This window comes from Apteryx rowi, unplaced genomic scaffold, assembly GCF_003343035.1.
Source record: "Apteryx rowi isolate R43461 unplaced genomic scaffold, aptRow1 scaffold_284, whole genome shotgun sequence".
Lineage (NCBI taxonomy): Eukaryota > Metazoa > Chordata > Aves > Apterygiformes > Apterygidae > Apteryx > Apteryx rowi.
Genome location: NW_020449241.1, coordinates 117,717 through 132,381, shown reverse-complemented (window position 1 = coordinate 132,381; position 14,665 = coordinate 117,717). Strand labels below are relative to the sequence as shown.

The 14,665-nt window shown below is 39.7% G+C and overlaps 1 protein-coding gene across 37 annotated transcripts in view; it reads left to right on the top strand.

Moving 5' to 3' along the window:
- Positions 1 to 14,665, top strand: part of FGGY (FGGY carbohydrate kinase domain containing) — a 343,412-nt gene that overhangs the window by 277,424 nt on the left and 51,323 nt on the right. For all 37 annotated transcript variants that reach the window (XR_003254040.1, XR_003254039.1, XR_003254042.1 and 34 more), the window contains one exon: positions 12,587 to 12,694. Coding sequence is in view for 3 of the 37 variants with exons in the window: in XM_026069036.1 (XP_025924821.1) it covers positions 12,587 to 12,694 (108 nt within the window). In the remaining 34 variants the exon portion in view is untranslated. The remainder of the gene's footprint in view (positions 1 to 12,586; positions 12,695 to 14,665) is intronic.

Genomic DNA, 14,665 nt, shown 5'->3' with positions numbered 1-14,665 from the left:
TACATAATAGCATTTCAGCAGAGGACACAAGTAGAAGCTATCATGTAACCAGACAACCTTTTAGTCCATTTATCAAAATAGTTGTAGTTCCCATTTCAAGGAAGGCGACATAGTAAATATGAGCAAGAAAAGGTTAATCTGTATATCTGTACCAGGCATTTCACTAAATAAAACAATAAAATAAATCAATGCAGAACTGCTAGTGCTTAAGTGCTTAGCAAAAAGCTTCTGAATCCATTAGGAATGTGGACTTTTTTTTCTGTTTTGGATCCTGAAAACAATTTAACAGATTAAAGCTCTTTTTTGCCAATTTGTTTAAGAAACCTTGGCCTTTGGGAATAAAAAGAAAAGGCCACTGTGTGTCTATTGTATACTTTCCCAAGCCAAAACAAAAACTATGCTTAGTATTAGAGTGAATACTGGTAGAAGGCAGGATTAAATGTATATGAACGTTCACACATAGACTAGTCAAAATTCATCTAGTTTTAAGGTTTTGTTTCAAAGGTGAGCGTTGGATCAGGGTCCTTGATAGGTATTTGAAGTTCTTGCATCTCTGATTTAGGCAGATGGAAATGATGAGTTGGAATTGAAAGCTGAATGAGTATGGAATGATTTCAGTGAACTACCCATGAATTCATTCTTAATTTTACCTTCTTCCAGAGCTGAAACTCTTGTCCCAGGCTTAGCTCCAAATTTGCTTCCTGGAATAAATACTAAAGGTTAAGTTCACACCCAAGAACTAAAAGTTACAGGGGTGCAAATTCTCTGTTGAGGACACCAGTACTGTTTTCTGTGTGTCTGAGAAGAGCAAACCCAGAGAGAGTTCTAGAGGCAGATGCTGTGCTCAAATATCTTTCTGCTCCCATTGTGATCTTCTGCTGACCTATCTAATGTATGACACTGAATGATCTAACTGTTCATCTGAAACCAATCTCTGCTTGCACAGACCAAGAAGCTGTTTTACTTGCTGGCTTCAGCCTTTCCTTGGGGCCAGTTCTCAGTTCTTGGGTCCAGTGTGTCAACCAACAGACTTTGCCTCATAAGACTCTTCTTTCTATAAAGAAAGCAGTGTCTGTTCTAGGTACATCTATCCCTCTGGCACCTTTTGAGTTCATGAGATCTCTTTGGAAGATCGTTTGTTGGTTCACAAGCAGCCTCCCTGGCCCATTGACCTCAGGAATCCTCTTCAGGAATCCTCTTCTACCCCTTCGGTCTTTTTGACTGTTGCTTGACCCCAAGGATAGATGTTATTGCTCATGTTTTCTGTTCATTGGTTTCGGTACAATAGTTTCTCCCTGAACAGCATTCAGGCCTTGCATCTTTAGAGCAGGAGTCTCAGGATCCAGCTTCCGAGGTGGAAGAGCTACTTAACGCCAACCTGTTGTCCTCTTCCATCCTGATTCATGTAAATGATTTGGAGTTTTTTAGTGCCTCATGGGTGGATTAGCCACACGAATTCAAATGTGAGAGTCTGCTGCTGTCAGTAAGATCGGTAAAGCCATCACTGACCCAGCAGGAGATGGCTGGCAGAAATCTGCCAGCTCTCTCTGGATCTCAAGTTTGAGAAACTGTGTGTATTCCAGAGCCCTGATTTTTTTCCTCTGTCTGTCTCATGAAGTGGCTACAGTTAAGAAGGTAATTATTTAACTCCTGATTCAGATACCGTTAAGCCATGCTCTTCTTTAGCTTGTGCTTCTCAGTAGCCAACTACCAAACACTAGTGGCCTGTTACAGCACCCATCTTTTGCAAACCACTGGCAACTTCCAGCAAACAACTGGCACAGGCCTTCAGGAACCCGTTGTTCAAACATGGCCCTCAGAGCTTCTGTGGCCAAAGCACTCCTGGGTAAAGAGTAGATGAGGTGGCTGAGAGATACATTGCACCTCTTAACACTCCCTTACGCTTTTTTTTTCTTTTCTATTTAGCGGCAGCATCGTCTGGCTTTTAAATTGTGGGTCACGGATCACAATGTGTTTGTGGATGTCTGTAATCCTCCTCATAGCTCCTCTATTATGGCACTCTGTGAGAAAGAGGAGGCTGGCTCCTGTGCTTTTAACGCAAGGTACCTGCGGGGACAGGTGTGTTGGGAAAGAGGTGCATAAACAGCACGTTTATATTACTGGTAGCCTTGTGAAAGTTCAGTGGCTAAATTTCATATGTTGTTTGGATTTCAGTATTGTTTTAGAACTGGAGCATCTGTTCTGTTTTTGTTCTATCCTTGTGAGGAGAAAATACATCATTGGGAAGGTTTAATGCGCTCCTAAATTCACTAAGACAAGCTTGGCTTTCTTACAGCTGAGTTGCCATGCTCAGGTCAGGTAGGCAACATATAGTGAGAATAAAATGTGGCACAAAATACATGCTCACCCTATTTGATTTCTTATTATATATACCATATATTTCATTCTGAAAGTTGGGTGAGGTTTTTTTTTGTTTGTTTGTTTGTTTGTTTTTTTAATGATACCTTTCCTTGACTGAAAAGGAGATTTATAAAAATACTTTTTTCTGGTAGAAAAATTATTTTTTATTAACATTTACCTTTATTATATAGATAATAATAAGGGGGGAAAACATTTTGGTTCCAATATCATTTTCATTTTTCTAGTTTTTATATTCTGCTTTTGAATTTGGAGTTTTCCAGTGGAAAGAGAGAAAGTCAAAAGTTTATAGTAGGAAAGGTAGGAACCATTCTTACACTGTGTGTTTTCTCCTGAGGAAAATGGCAAAATGTTATGTGTATGAACAAAAATTATTCTATTTGAAACAAATCTCAGTTGTCCGGCTTTACTGGTTAATATTTGACAGTTCTCTGAAGAGTCTTTTCAAGCTTCTTTCATAAGATTAATATTAAAAAAAAAAAGAAACAATTGTAAAATCAGCAGAAGTATACAGCACTTTTTATATATAAGTAATAAGAGTATGGGCACATGAAAAAATTAAGTGAGTAATCTACAGTGTGTATTTGCACCATGTCAGCAACTCTGCAGTAACACTCCTGGTCCTGGTTTCCTGTGGAATGTGCAAGGTCCCTGGGTTTTGTCACATGATACACCACAGGAGACGATGAGTAGAGGTGGTTTTTGCAGGGCAGCTGACCTCCTGGTTTCATCCATAATAATTTATTCATGCAGTTGTACCCCAAGACATACTAATACCATACTTAACTATTGGCTGAAACCTGATGAAGTGTGTTGAAGAAGGTATAAAATACCCACAGTCAACTCAGATGAAGAAACTGGACCAGGCTGCTGTTATCTAAAAATGGGCTACCTTGCAGAGGGGTCTGTTACTCTGTCAAGGAGTTCAGTGAGTTATTTTAGCCCCACAGCATCCGTTAGCGGAAGGTTTTCTCAGAAACGCAGCTTCTATCTTCCCGTGGCAGAAAAGCTGCTTATACAAAGTGCTGCTTGTGACCTCTTGCATTCCCTGCTCTCGGCAAGGACTCAATCTGTTGCATTTAAAAAAAACTGTAATAAAATGCAGCTGAATGAAACAGGTGTTTTTTGCTAAATTTGAACAATTAAATATGTTTATAATCAGTTTTAAGCAACATTTTAGTTGACGCATTTAACTGTTTCTAGAACCAGTTTCCTGTGGCTGTGTGTGTATGGAAACCCCCAAACCCCTGCCTTATAGTTTCCACTGATAGATTAGTTTTAAAGCAATATACATTTGAGGATGTAGTGATCCCCCTTGAAGGAGGAGCAGGTCTAGTAGTCATATCCAGTTCTCAATTTTTGAAGCATGCATAAGGAGCTAGTGTGGTGGTGTTCTTTTAGGCAAAGCCCTGACTGCAGGAGTTGTTTTCCAGTACTCTTGTTCCCTACCTTTAGGAAAAGAAGAACATGAGCATTCAGAAGCAGGTAGATTCCCTTCTTCTTTTTTTGTGTCTAAGTATCTACTGTTCGAAGTATCTACTATTCAAAGAGGTGTCTCTTACTTGCATGGACTGACATTCCTAATTATAGACACTCAAAAACCAGGGCTGACTTGCTTCCTAAGGGTAGGTGCCCAAGTCCATGTTTGAACACCTAAATGTCTGGCTTCGTGTTCTAAAGTTCCTAAGCCAGAAATCAATGGGAAACGTGTCTCTTTGTCTCCTTTGAAAAGCAGGCTGCTCACTTAAGTGTCTAAATATGAATGTTAGCCCAGATCTTCAGATGGTGTAAATCAACATAGCTGTCATGGTCATCGAAGTCAATGGTAATGCACTGGTTTGCACAAACTGATGCTTTGGCTCCCAAGACTGGAAGCACTGGTCCAGTTGACTTTCTCTTGGTCTCTGCACCCATAAATACAAATTAAGTACAGGTTTAATAACTAATATTATTGTGATTCAAATTAGTCTTTTGTTAAAAATTGTAAGAGTTCAAAAGCGTTAAAATATCTTTCCGTATTTAGCCTTCAATAAAGATCTCACAGTAGAAATGTGTAATAATAATCTCAGTCAAACTTTCCTCTAATTAATTCTTGTTAGATATAAAGCCAGGGTGTGCAGTATATAATCCCGTCTCATAACTCACCTGAAATATTCTCAGAGATGAGGCAATCAAGTTGCCTGAGGACTGTGGTTTCTTTACTGGGCATTAATCACATACCTTGTTTGGTCTATAGTTTGCAGACTAGTTAATGCTTCATGGAAAATTTAGAAAATGAGAAATAGTTCTGCATGCGTCAGTAACATTTTGCTGCTTTTCTCATAAGGGTTGCTATTCAGAATAATTACTTACAATAGTCCCTGAGAATTCATCTGCTTCTCCTATTTGTAAGTTGTATTGAAAGTTTTGTCCAGGTAATAATTAAAGCAGGGCTTGAACTGGAATACTAGCTCCAAATCGCCATCATCAGAAATTTGAGATCCCAGTCTGCCTTTTGATGAATACTATCTGTATGTTTCTAATTCTGATAATTTTTACTTAAGTGTGTTGTGGCTGTAATCGGTTTGATTTTGTCACACAGGTGTGTGGTGTTTCTCAAGTGGAGAATAAGCAAAATCAAAAAGGTGTGGGTATTTTTGTGGGGGGGAGGGTGTTTTAATATTGTCAAACATGTCCTTTGCTGGTTTGAGGCACTTGGAGCCTTGCTAACCTGCTGTAAAGTAAGCTGGATTGAAATATACTGGACCTGTGTTCTTAATATTTTCATGGTGTGTAAATAAGCAATATCACTCTTTTCCTTTTCCTCTCTATTCCATTTCCTGGGTGTAGACTGTTCTCTGAGACCGCTCAGGCCGATTGCCTGAGGCCCTATGAGCTAAATGGGCACATACGCTTCTGCCAGAACTCCAGGCCTTTGAGCACTCGCCATTTGCAGTTACCTCCAGTTACCTCTGCATGATACTAAAAGCAGTGAGGGGACATAGGTGACATAAGAACATGTCTTTACTACAGCCAAAACAAAAGAAACAAACTTGGGCAAAAAATAATACTGAATACATGTTCTGTTTCAACTTTCCTACCACAGGTCAATCTCTGGCCATAAGTCTGAGCTACTGGCAGTGCCCAGAAACCTTTGGTTCTGATTCACAGCTTTCCCCTTTGAATGATGTACGTCTCTCTGGCTGTCTCTTTTAACCTTGGCTGGTTCCACAGTCAGAAACAATATCTTATACTGCAAAAATGTTGCCTGATGTCTGAGCGTTTTTCCATTGCACAACCTCAGATAGACATAGTTGGACAATTTTGCTTTGCTTTCATTCCTTCTTTTACCATTCTCCTAATGAAATGGGAGTCRCTAAGCTCTAGTAATCTTCCAGGTCTCTGGGTTTGGTAAACCCATGACATAGCCTTGACAACAAGTGATGGATTCCACGTTCAGCAAGGCATTTATGAAAGTCTTTTCACCACATCAGCCAGAATTCTTAAATTGTATGTAAACAGATTCCCCAAATTGTCATGTGGTCGGATGTGTTCAGACTGAAGACCATGTTCTATCTTTACTTTGTCTTCACCCAAGTGACTTCCATGCCTTCAGTGGGATAAGTTAGTTGGATGCACAAATGTTTGTGGTCTAGTATCTTAATATCATTGCAGAGCAGCTCTGTGGATGGCCCACAGAATGCCAGCCTGTCACATGGAAGAGAGCTATGTGACTTGCCGCCGCAAGTTATGCAGCTACACAGCCAACCAGTGATAGCCAGAGGACATAGGTTTAAAATATAATCAAACAAATTATTGGTAGTATATGACCCATAAGAACTGGAATATTAATGCATTTTAATTTCCCTTTTATTCTGAAGTATACTTTTTGTGCTTGAAGATCTTATTTTCCTAAATGCCTTTTGCATCAGGCTAAAGCTTGAGTGCTGTTGTGTGTTTAATATGTAATTACTGCTAATAATAAGCATATTTTAAGAAGAGAACTGCACTCACCATAATCTTAACATAGTGAATTGCCTACAGAATTACAGGAAAGCTTAGTTTTAAACCCATTTAGTGCTTGAGCATTAATGCCAGGATGGCAATTTTGGAGTAGGCATCAGTCCAGTGAGACTACGATTGTGTGCCCCCACTCCACCCAGTTAATATATATGCCATCAGAAAATTCTGTTACTAATTCATAAATTTAGTAGCTACTACTATGACCTAAGTTTGAACCAGAAACCTAGAAATGAAACATTCTTGGGTTTCCCTTTGAATTCTCTCCTTTTTAAGAATCTCTTTCGTTCTTGGTCACAAAGTTGTGGTCAAGTAGCTATATAAGGCCCATCTGTGAGCAGAAGTGAAATGATACTGTTTTCTTAATACAGGATTTTACGCATCAGTGTAAAAACCCTTGAATTTAATGAATATCAGTATTCTCAACCCACAGTCAGTCACAAAGTTTGAAAGTCAGCAAGGAAGTTAATGAAAGTATTTGACTTGTCAATGATCAAAGTCCTGAACTGTAAAGAGCATTTATTAGTTGCTGACTGGTACCATGCTATTCCTACTTTCTTTCCCTTCCCTCCACTAATATCTTAGATTTTTTTAAATACATGCCATAGCCTAAAAGGACCAGCTGTTCCTCTGAATTTCTGACTATAGAAGCTGATAAGTGAAATGATTTTTCAGACAAATTTTCTGACCTAGCTTCTCATTAACAAATAGTTATTCTAAAAAAGTTCTGACAACAGAATGAAGGCTTAATTTTGCTTTTTTGTAAATAAGTCAAGAATAGTTCCACTGAAAACTGATTTTGTCTAAGACGTACTGCAAGTTTATAGAGAATCTGATACTGATATTAGAATGCTGCCAGATATCAAATGCCCAATGTTAGTTGTTGAAATGAAAATGGAAGAAGGTGCCTATATAGCAGTATCCTATTAATATAAAGATTTGCTTCTTAGGTGATAGCCAAGTTCTCAAATAGTGTTACTGCAGGAATTCGTGTAAGGCTACACTAGCAACAGATGGTGTCAACTAAGGAAGAAAATTCTGTTGGAATCCATGCTTCCATAGAACTGCTCTCACCAGTGTGGCTGGTTTTATCTTGTCTCTGATTACTGTAATATATACCTAAAACTGAGGAGGAAACACAAGCACGTGCCTGATCATTATGCTAGTCTAGCAAGACAAAGCTAAGTAAAATAAATCTTGCATTGTGACTTACTCACTCTATGGAAAGGCTATATACCTAGGTGCTTCTCCTCTTTGAAGGTCTGTGTTCTTTGCCATTCCTTGTACCAGTCCTGAAAACTGAATTTAGTTTGGATTAAAGGCACTGATGCCTTTGATTCACTCACATTAGCTGTAAGCTACCCTACAACTATAATTGGTAAGYATAGCTTTTTTCCACATAAACTGCTGCAATAGAGGTGGATTGTTTTTGTCTGTTCTTGTTTTAGAGGGGGAGGTGAGTGGGAAAGACTAAACTAAACTAAATACATTACAGATCTCATATTAGTGCCATTGAAGCAGATCCTTTCATACTAGAACTTAGTTCTATATAGCATTATATATTTTAAAGACATTTTTCATTTCCGTGGGCTGCCAGATGTGCTGCTGATACCTTCTGATCTTAGATAGTTTGACATTGATTTTCCCAGCACACGCCAGGGTTGAAATCTGGTCTGTAACTCATCCAAACGACCTATTCATAACAAAAAGTGCCTTCTGGCAGTTGCACCACAGCTGAATACTGTTAAACTGAATTCGTCGTTTAATTTGTTTCTGATTGCTCTATAATGTTTACATATCTTACATATTAGAACGATCTTTTATAGAGCACACACTGAGGTTAAATCCTCCCAGATAGAAAATTTTTTCCCCTTCTTCTCCCTTTCAGGAGATGTTGAACTTCTTTCTCCCTTGTGATGAACCCAAACCTTGGAATTGTCTTATCAGAAATGATGGGCTGAGCAAGTAGGAATGTGCATGTTGGGGAGACATGGAAAGGTGACGTTTTCCTGCACAAAAGAATTTTTCCCCATCCACAGCTAGAACACCATGTGGTGGATTTGCTCTTCAAGGAGTATAATACTTCTATAAGTAAGCGTCATAGATGAGGCAACAGTCTGTGTGAATATGCTTAACTTAAATATTTATAGATGCTCATTACAACTCAAAATGTGATTTGGTTCAAATTCCTCTCGTCTCCCATCTTCAAATACCTGCTGCAATAGTTACTGTGCAGAGAGCATTCTAACATTGACTTCCTCTGCACATGAGGGTGTGTAACTTTACCCTCTTTGTGCTTCAGTTTCTCGATATGTAAAAAATAATCAATGTTGATGTGCCTTACAATAAGAGTATGCTAGAGGATGGATTTAAGTTAAATAGAAGGCAGAAAATCTGATGCTCCTTTTGAATATTTATTTCAACTTTCAAGTAAGGATGACATTTCTTACTTGCTTTAAAAATAAAAATCAACTGCCCATAAACCTAAAACAGATGTTGTTTTTCTGCTAAAAAGATTAAGGATTTTCTTAAGCTTCATTAATGGCAAAGAAAGTAGTGACAGTACATTGATCCATCTATTATCATCATAAGAATGTCTGAAGGCAATAGAAAGCTATGAAAAGGATGCGGTGTTAGTGTAACAAAAATAACTCTGAGTCTGGCAAAGGATGCTTATCTTCTGGGTTCTGCAGCAAACCTTGCACCATTTCTCCAGTCTCACACTTATGTCTAGTCACGTGTTCTGGAGGGATTGAGCGATACGTGTAGTCAAACAGGATTTGAGGATAAATTTTGATTATGAAAATACAAATGCCAGCTGCTGCATAGGTTGAAAAACTTAAGGATCATCCACATTATTTCAAGGAGTGGAAATGGAAACCATTTGCTATCTCTTATACATACATCTGTGGAAGAGAGTTCACCTGGCTGCTTCACAAAGAATGTGTGCCCATTTTGGGGAGTTTGTTACTTCCCGCTTTTCTCACTTTCCACACAGTTAAGCTACGTGCCTTTGAGTCTGTAAAAAGTGAATTAAACTTTTTAAGTGGAAGAGGGAAATAGGAAATAAGATGATCCCATATACAGTCCCAACCCAGCATGATCACCAGTATTCTTTATTCCAACTGAGAGTTCCCACAGCAGAAAAAAAGATAATCTAGTACCCCACTGGCTGTATTCATAAATGTGGAGATAACTCCCTTGTTTGCAYTGTTTGTGTGTTGAAAGTTTGCTGGAATGTGTGCAAATGGTACTTCAGTAGTAAGATGATAGGAAAGTTTCAGCGTAACTTGATAAGAGCCAGCATGGAAATATCCTGTCCTGGCAAATTCCTGTGGGTGTCCAAAATACTGAGCCAGAAGTACTGGCTCCAGGGAGAGTTTGGTCTTTTAATCAATCTACACCTTTGAGTGTTAGTACAGATACAGGACAATTTGGAGAATAGTGGAGTAATGACATAAGAAAAGGTTTTTAAACTGTATTGTTCTTTTTAATGTTTAGAACTTTCCATGCATTCATAAAGCATTTTGGTCAGAGGGCATTGTATCTTTAGGATCTTTAGCCTGTCTGGTCTCTTCAGACTACTTAGCAGTTGAGCATGGCTCAGTGCATTTAAGCTTGATACATGTGGCATAACTAGACTCTTTAATCACAGATCATAGTAGAATACAGAGTATTGCAAACTTTGCTGCATCGAAAATATTTTGAGATGAGACTTCAAAAATGCTGTGTCCCTTCCCACCTTTAGAGACACTCGTGTTTGTCCACAACTAGAGGAAAAGAATGAGATGGGACACGGCTTGTCTTCCCACTCCCATCACTACCTTGGAGCAGGTACTAAGTGGGAATCCTGGCTTAATACTGTGTTCTCAATAAGGTCAGTGCTGTAGAATTGGTCTAAAATTCAGGTTATTTTAAATTTTTAAATTTTAGGATCATTTAATCAATACTTTCTGTTGCACTGCTTTTTGTTATTAAAATTGTAAAAGAAGACTTGCCTCATAGAGGTGTTGAAAACTCAAAGATATATTAATTTGTAGTTTTAAGAGAAAACAAAACAAAAACAAATGCCTTTGCAATGTTTTTTGATGCAGCTTTGTCCACTTGGAGTCATAAATGCCTTTTTAAATTCAGTACAGCTATTCTTGCTCTTTAGTGGGTTTAGCTGGCCAAAATCTTATGCAGACACACAGACGCATGTGCATGCACGCAAACATCTTTAGTGAAAGTCAGTCAGCACATTGGAGCTGATAGAGGAGAACTGAGCAAGATTCTCTTGCTTGTTAGATGTATTCCTAGGAGAAATCAGGATTGCTTGAAACTGTAGTAATGTATTCTGAGAAAACAGTTTTTATTGCTTTGTTTTCCTACTTAACTTCATGTTCCTGACAAGAATCAGCTGCAGTGTAAGTTGATGGCTTCAGCAGACTATTGTTTTTGCAGAAACCTCCCTGCTGGTTTATTTACTAAACATGTGTGATGCACAAATGCCAGTAAACTGTCTTAGAGCATATTCCCTAGTTGATAGCAAAAACTCTTTAAAGTTTGGCCTGTTTAAATATAGGGAGAGCGTGCATTGAGTTTAACAACAGAGCTTGGATTTTTAATTATGACTCATGAAAACAGTTTTGAGGTGAAAACCTGGCCTTACTGAAATCAATAGCAAACCTCAAGCAACCTCGGTGGGTCTAGGATTTTGCCCATGAAGAGCAACGTCTAAATACAAAAAAAATTTGTCTTGTTGACTGAGAACCTTCTTTTTGCTGAGGAAATTTAAATCCACACCAGCCTTCCAGGAGTCCCTATGTTGAAAACATATAGACTAATATTGTTACAGAGATCTCGTTTCCTCCTCTTGGAGTGCTTYCCACCTTCTAGAGAGCAACAGTTGCAGATCTAACCTTCCCATTAACATTGTTTAGTGGGAAGTGTATTCATGCATCATGTGGCAGTGTAGGACTGCACTGCCATGGGCCTTCCCAGGAAAATCGTGGATGTGTATACCTCGAATGTATCCAGCTCCTTAGTCCTGGAAGAAAAGACATGAATCATGCTTCAAACAGAAGCTAGGTAGCCTGCTTTGGGGAGTGGGTGACCTGTCTTCTCCAGCCTCTGCTGCAAGAATTATTAACGTATTCAACCAGTGCAGAACACACAAAAAGACTTTGTAGTAAGTACTGGGACCCAGGTTCYTCCCTGCCATTACCCACCCCATTCTGTGCCTTATTTGCTGGACTAGATATCATACCTCCTTACGCTATCTTTCTGGACCAGAATCTATCTAGATCCAGACCAGTGATCTATCTAGATCTAGACCAGGGAAAGTGAAACAGCTTTAATAGGAGGAAGGAAGAATACCCTCCACCCTTATAAACTAGTAATTTGCATCTTCTGAAGCAGAGAAAGGAAGTGAACCAGTGTCTCCCACATCCTGAGTGGTCTAACCACTAAAATATTGCACAGAAGCAGGACATCGCTCTATATGTGGGTGGTTTATCTGTATGCAAGCGGTAGAATACAGTTGTACAGTTTCTGAAAGAGAGTGTTTCGGTACCCACCTTCATAAAAGGGTTCACAGATGTGAAGGGAGAAGTGTTTTGTGTAAGAGTAAGCCCAAGTAAGGGGCAGAATCGGAAGTTTACCCGGGTGAGTTTTTCCTGTTAACTAACACAAGAAAATCCCCTTTCACCCAGCCCATGTTTGTGGCTTCCACCCAAGGCACCTAAGTCCCCCGTGAGTGCTGTGCAGAGCACCAGGAACTTGGGGCTCCACCGCAAGTGTGGGGGTTTCAAGCCTTCTGACAGAGCTCAGATCACCTCCTCCAAATGTTCATTTAAATTAAAGTGGGTTGAGGAACAGGGCAGTTTTTCTCTCCATATGAAATACAGCTCCTATCCCTGGAAGTACTTGCTCTTCCACATGGCCAGATCCAGCTGTTCTGTGTGTGCGGCAGGGGAATAAGAAGTTGTGCAACCAGTAGCTGCAGCTGTGTCACGTAATCTAAAAATGATGCAAGCTGGGGGACATATTTCTCCACGTTCTCCGCATGGTAAATCTCCACCTGTACTTCTCCATTCACGCTGGTAACTCCAGTGGAGAAGCAGCAGTTGTTTTCAGCACTGGACTCTGATAGCTGCCAAACATTACTTGTGAAGTACCTAGTTTGACAGGCAGTTTGATTCACTAGAGCTTTCTCTTACTCTTCCAGGTAAGTGAAACACCCATTTTTGTGCCTGGTGTTTGGGGACCTTACTTCTCTGCTATGCTGCCTGGATTTTGGTTGAATGAAGGAGGTCAAAGCGCTACAGGAAAACTGGTAAGTGTTTGGAGACGCAAACAGACTCCAGGAAGGCAGGCCTGACATAACTGCTGTCATTGGGGGTAGCTTCATTTGCAGTTCAACYAGAGCTCTGCCTGAAACATCTTCATAAGATCATAGGAGAAGTCATCCTGTGGAAAGCAATAAACAGTTACTTGTTTGTTATGTCTTGTACAGTCTGTTCCTTTTCATACTGAGAGGGGTTTATAGATGAGGCAGAGCACCAAGGGCATGTCTACCTATTATTATTGTTGTTACTATTTTGCAAGCAAATAGGCATTCTTTCTGTACTTTAGTAGGAGGCTGAGACAGACTTTGAGATATAAAACTGTATGTATACTTTGCAATATATGGAAGAATTGTGCTCATTGGGCATAAATAAGTGAAAGGCATACTGTACACAGAATAGTAAGACATTAGTATGTTATCCTGTCTAGATAGAGCCTGAGTATATTGTCATCTCAGTTATTTCTTTGAGTGCAAAGAGGCTGACTATATTAGATTAATCTATCAATACAAATAAAAAAAGACTGGGTCCTCTAAAGCTGATTTTTCTTACCTACAGTAAGGCACTCAGAACAAAAATGCTTAAATCAAATTTAAAGAAAGAGTAGGTGTATAAAACAGTATTTAGGCAGACTTTAGGTGCTTGGATCCAAAACTGTGATCGAGACCTCAGTGGCTGCTTAATTCTGAAAGCTTCTAAAACTCCCCGCGTATCTCCCTGCTCAGTTTGAATGCAGAGCTGCCCTGCCCTGAGCAGTGGGGTGCCAGGCTCATGCTGAGGTTCAGAACCTACAGGGAGCAGGCCCAGTCCTGTAGGTATCTTCTGTAAGCTCACCAGACAGGCAGGTGGGTTAGGCCTTTCACAAATTGCAGGCATAATTGCTGTCTTACTCAGACATAGCACCACCCACCTTTTTAAAAGCTTAGTGGTTGGAGCGCTTGCCCAGGAAATAGTAGATTTGGGCATCACTGCATTTATGCATTCCAYATGAAACAATCACCAAATGAGAAACAGAAATAATCCTGGAACAGGAAGCCCATACACACCCTAACCACGGAGTTATGAATTGGTGCTCCTTCCTGCGCTCTGTCCTTGGCCACGTGAATCTTACGTTCCTGTCTGCTTCAGTGGGACAGTCATCCCTCTTCCTCTCCTGCAGCCTCCACTTCTCATCCCATCTCCGGCCTCTCCTTAGCCTCATGGCTAAAGCACTCTCCCAGCAGGTGGGATGTGTAGCTCTTAAATTCCTTGGGCCAAGGTGGGGCTAGAACCAAAGGGTCCCATTTTATGGGCAGTGGTTACAACCACAAGAAAAAGTTAGTTTCTGCTCGTGATGATAGCACTATAAAAGGAAAATAGAAAATCTTGTGCATTTCTTTGTAAGAACACTTTTGAGAGGAGTAATCCAAAGTGGTTCCACACTTACTAAGCCCTAAAGAAGATGCAGCAGGTCAGTGTTTTCTGTTGGCTGGCTCAGGGTGGTTCCACACTTAACATGTGCTGTAAGAGTCAGGGCATTTCAGAAAGGCAATTAAAAAAAATGCTTTTCAGTAATTACAGATATTTGGATTCCATCCTAGTGCCAGAGAACAAGATGTTCCTGGGTCATTTAAGAAATTGCTGGAAAAATATATGTTCTTGTTAGGACCCATAGCAAAAGTCAGCAATAAATACTATTAGGTATATTAGGGAAGCTGTCTCATTAAAACATTCTAAGAATATTTCATGTGGTCTTCTTGAGGTTATACGTACACAAAACACATGGGGAGCCATAAGAAGAAACAGTGTATGTGCACACTGGTGTGGAGGATAGGTTGCATCCATTATCGTTGTAATTTTAAAGTGGTAGTCATTTTAGGATCCTGCTCTCTCATACTTTTGGTTTTCTGAAAACAAGTGGACATTTGGGGGAATTCTTTTCATTGCTTGGTCTATGCCCAAAAGTGAATTTTTTTCATGAA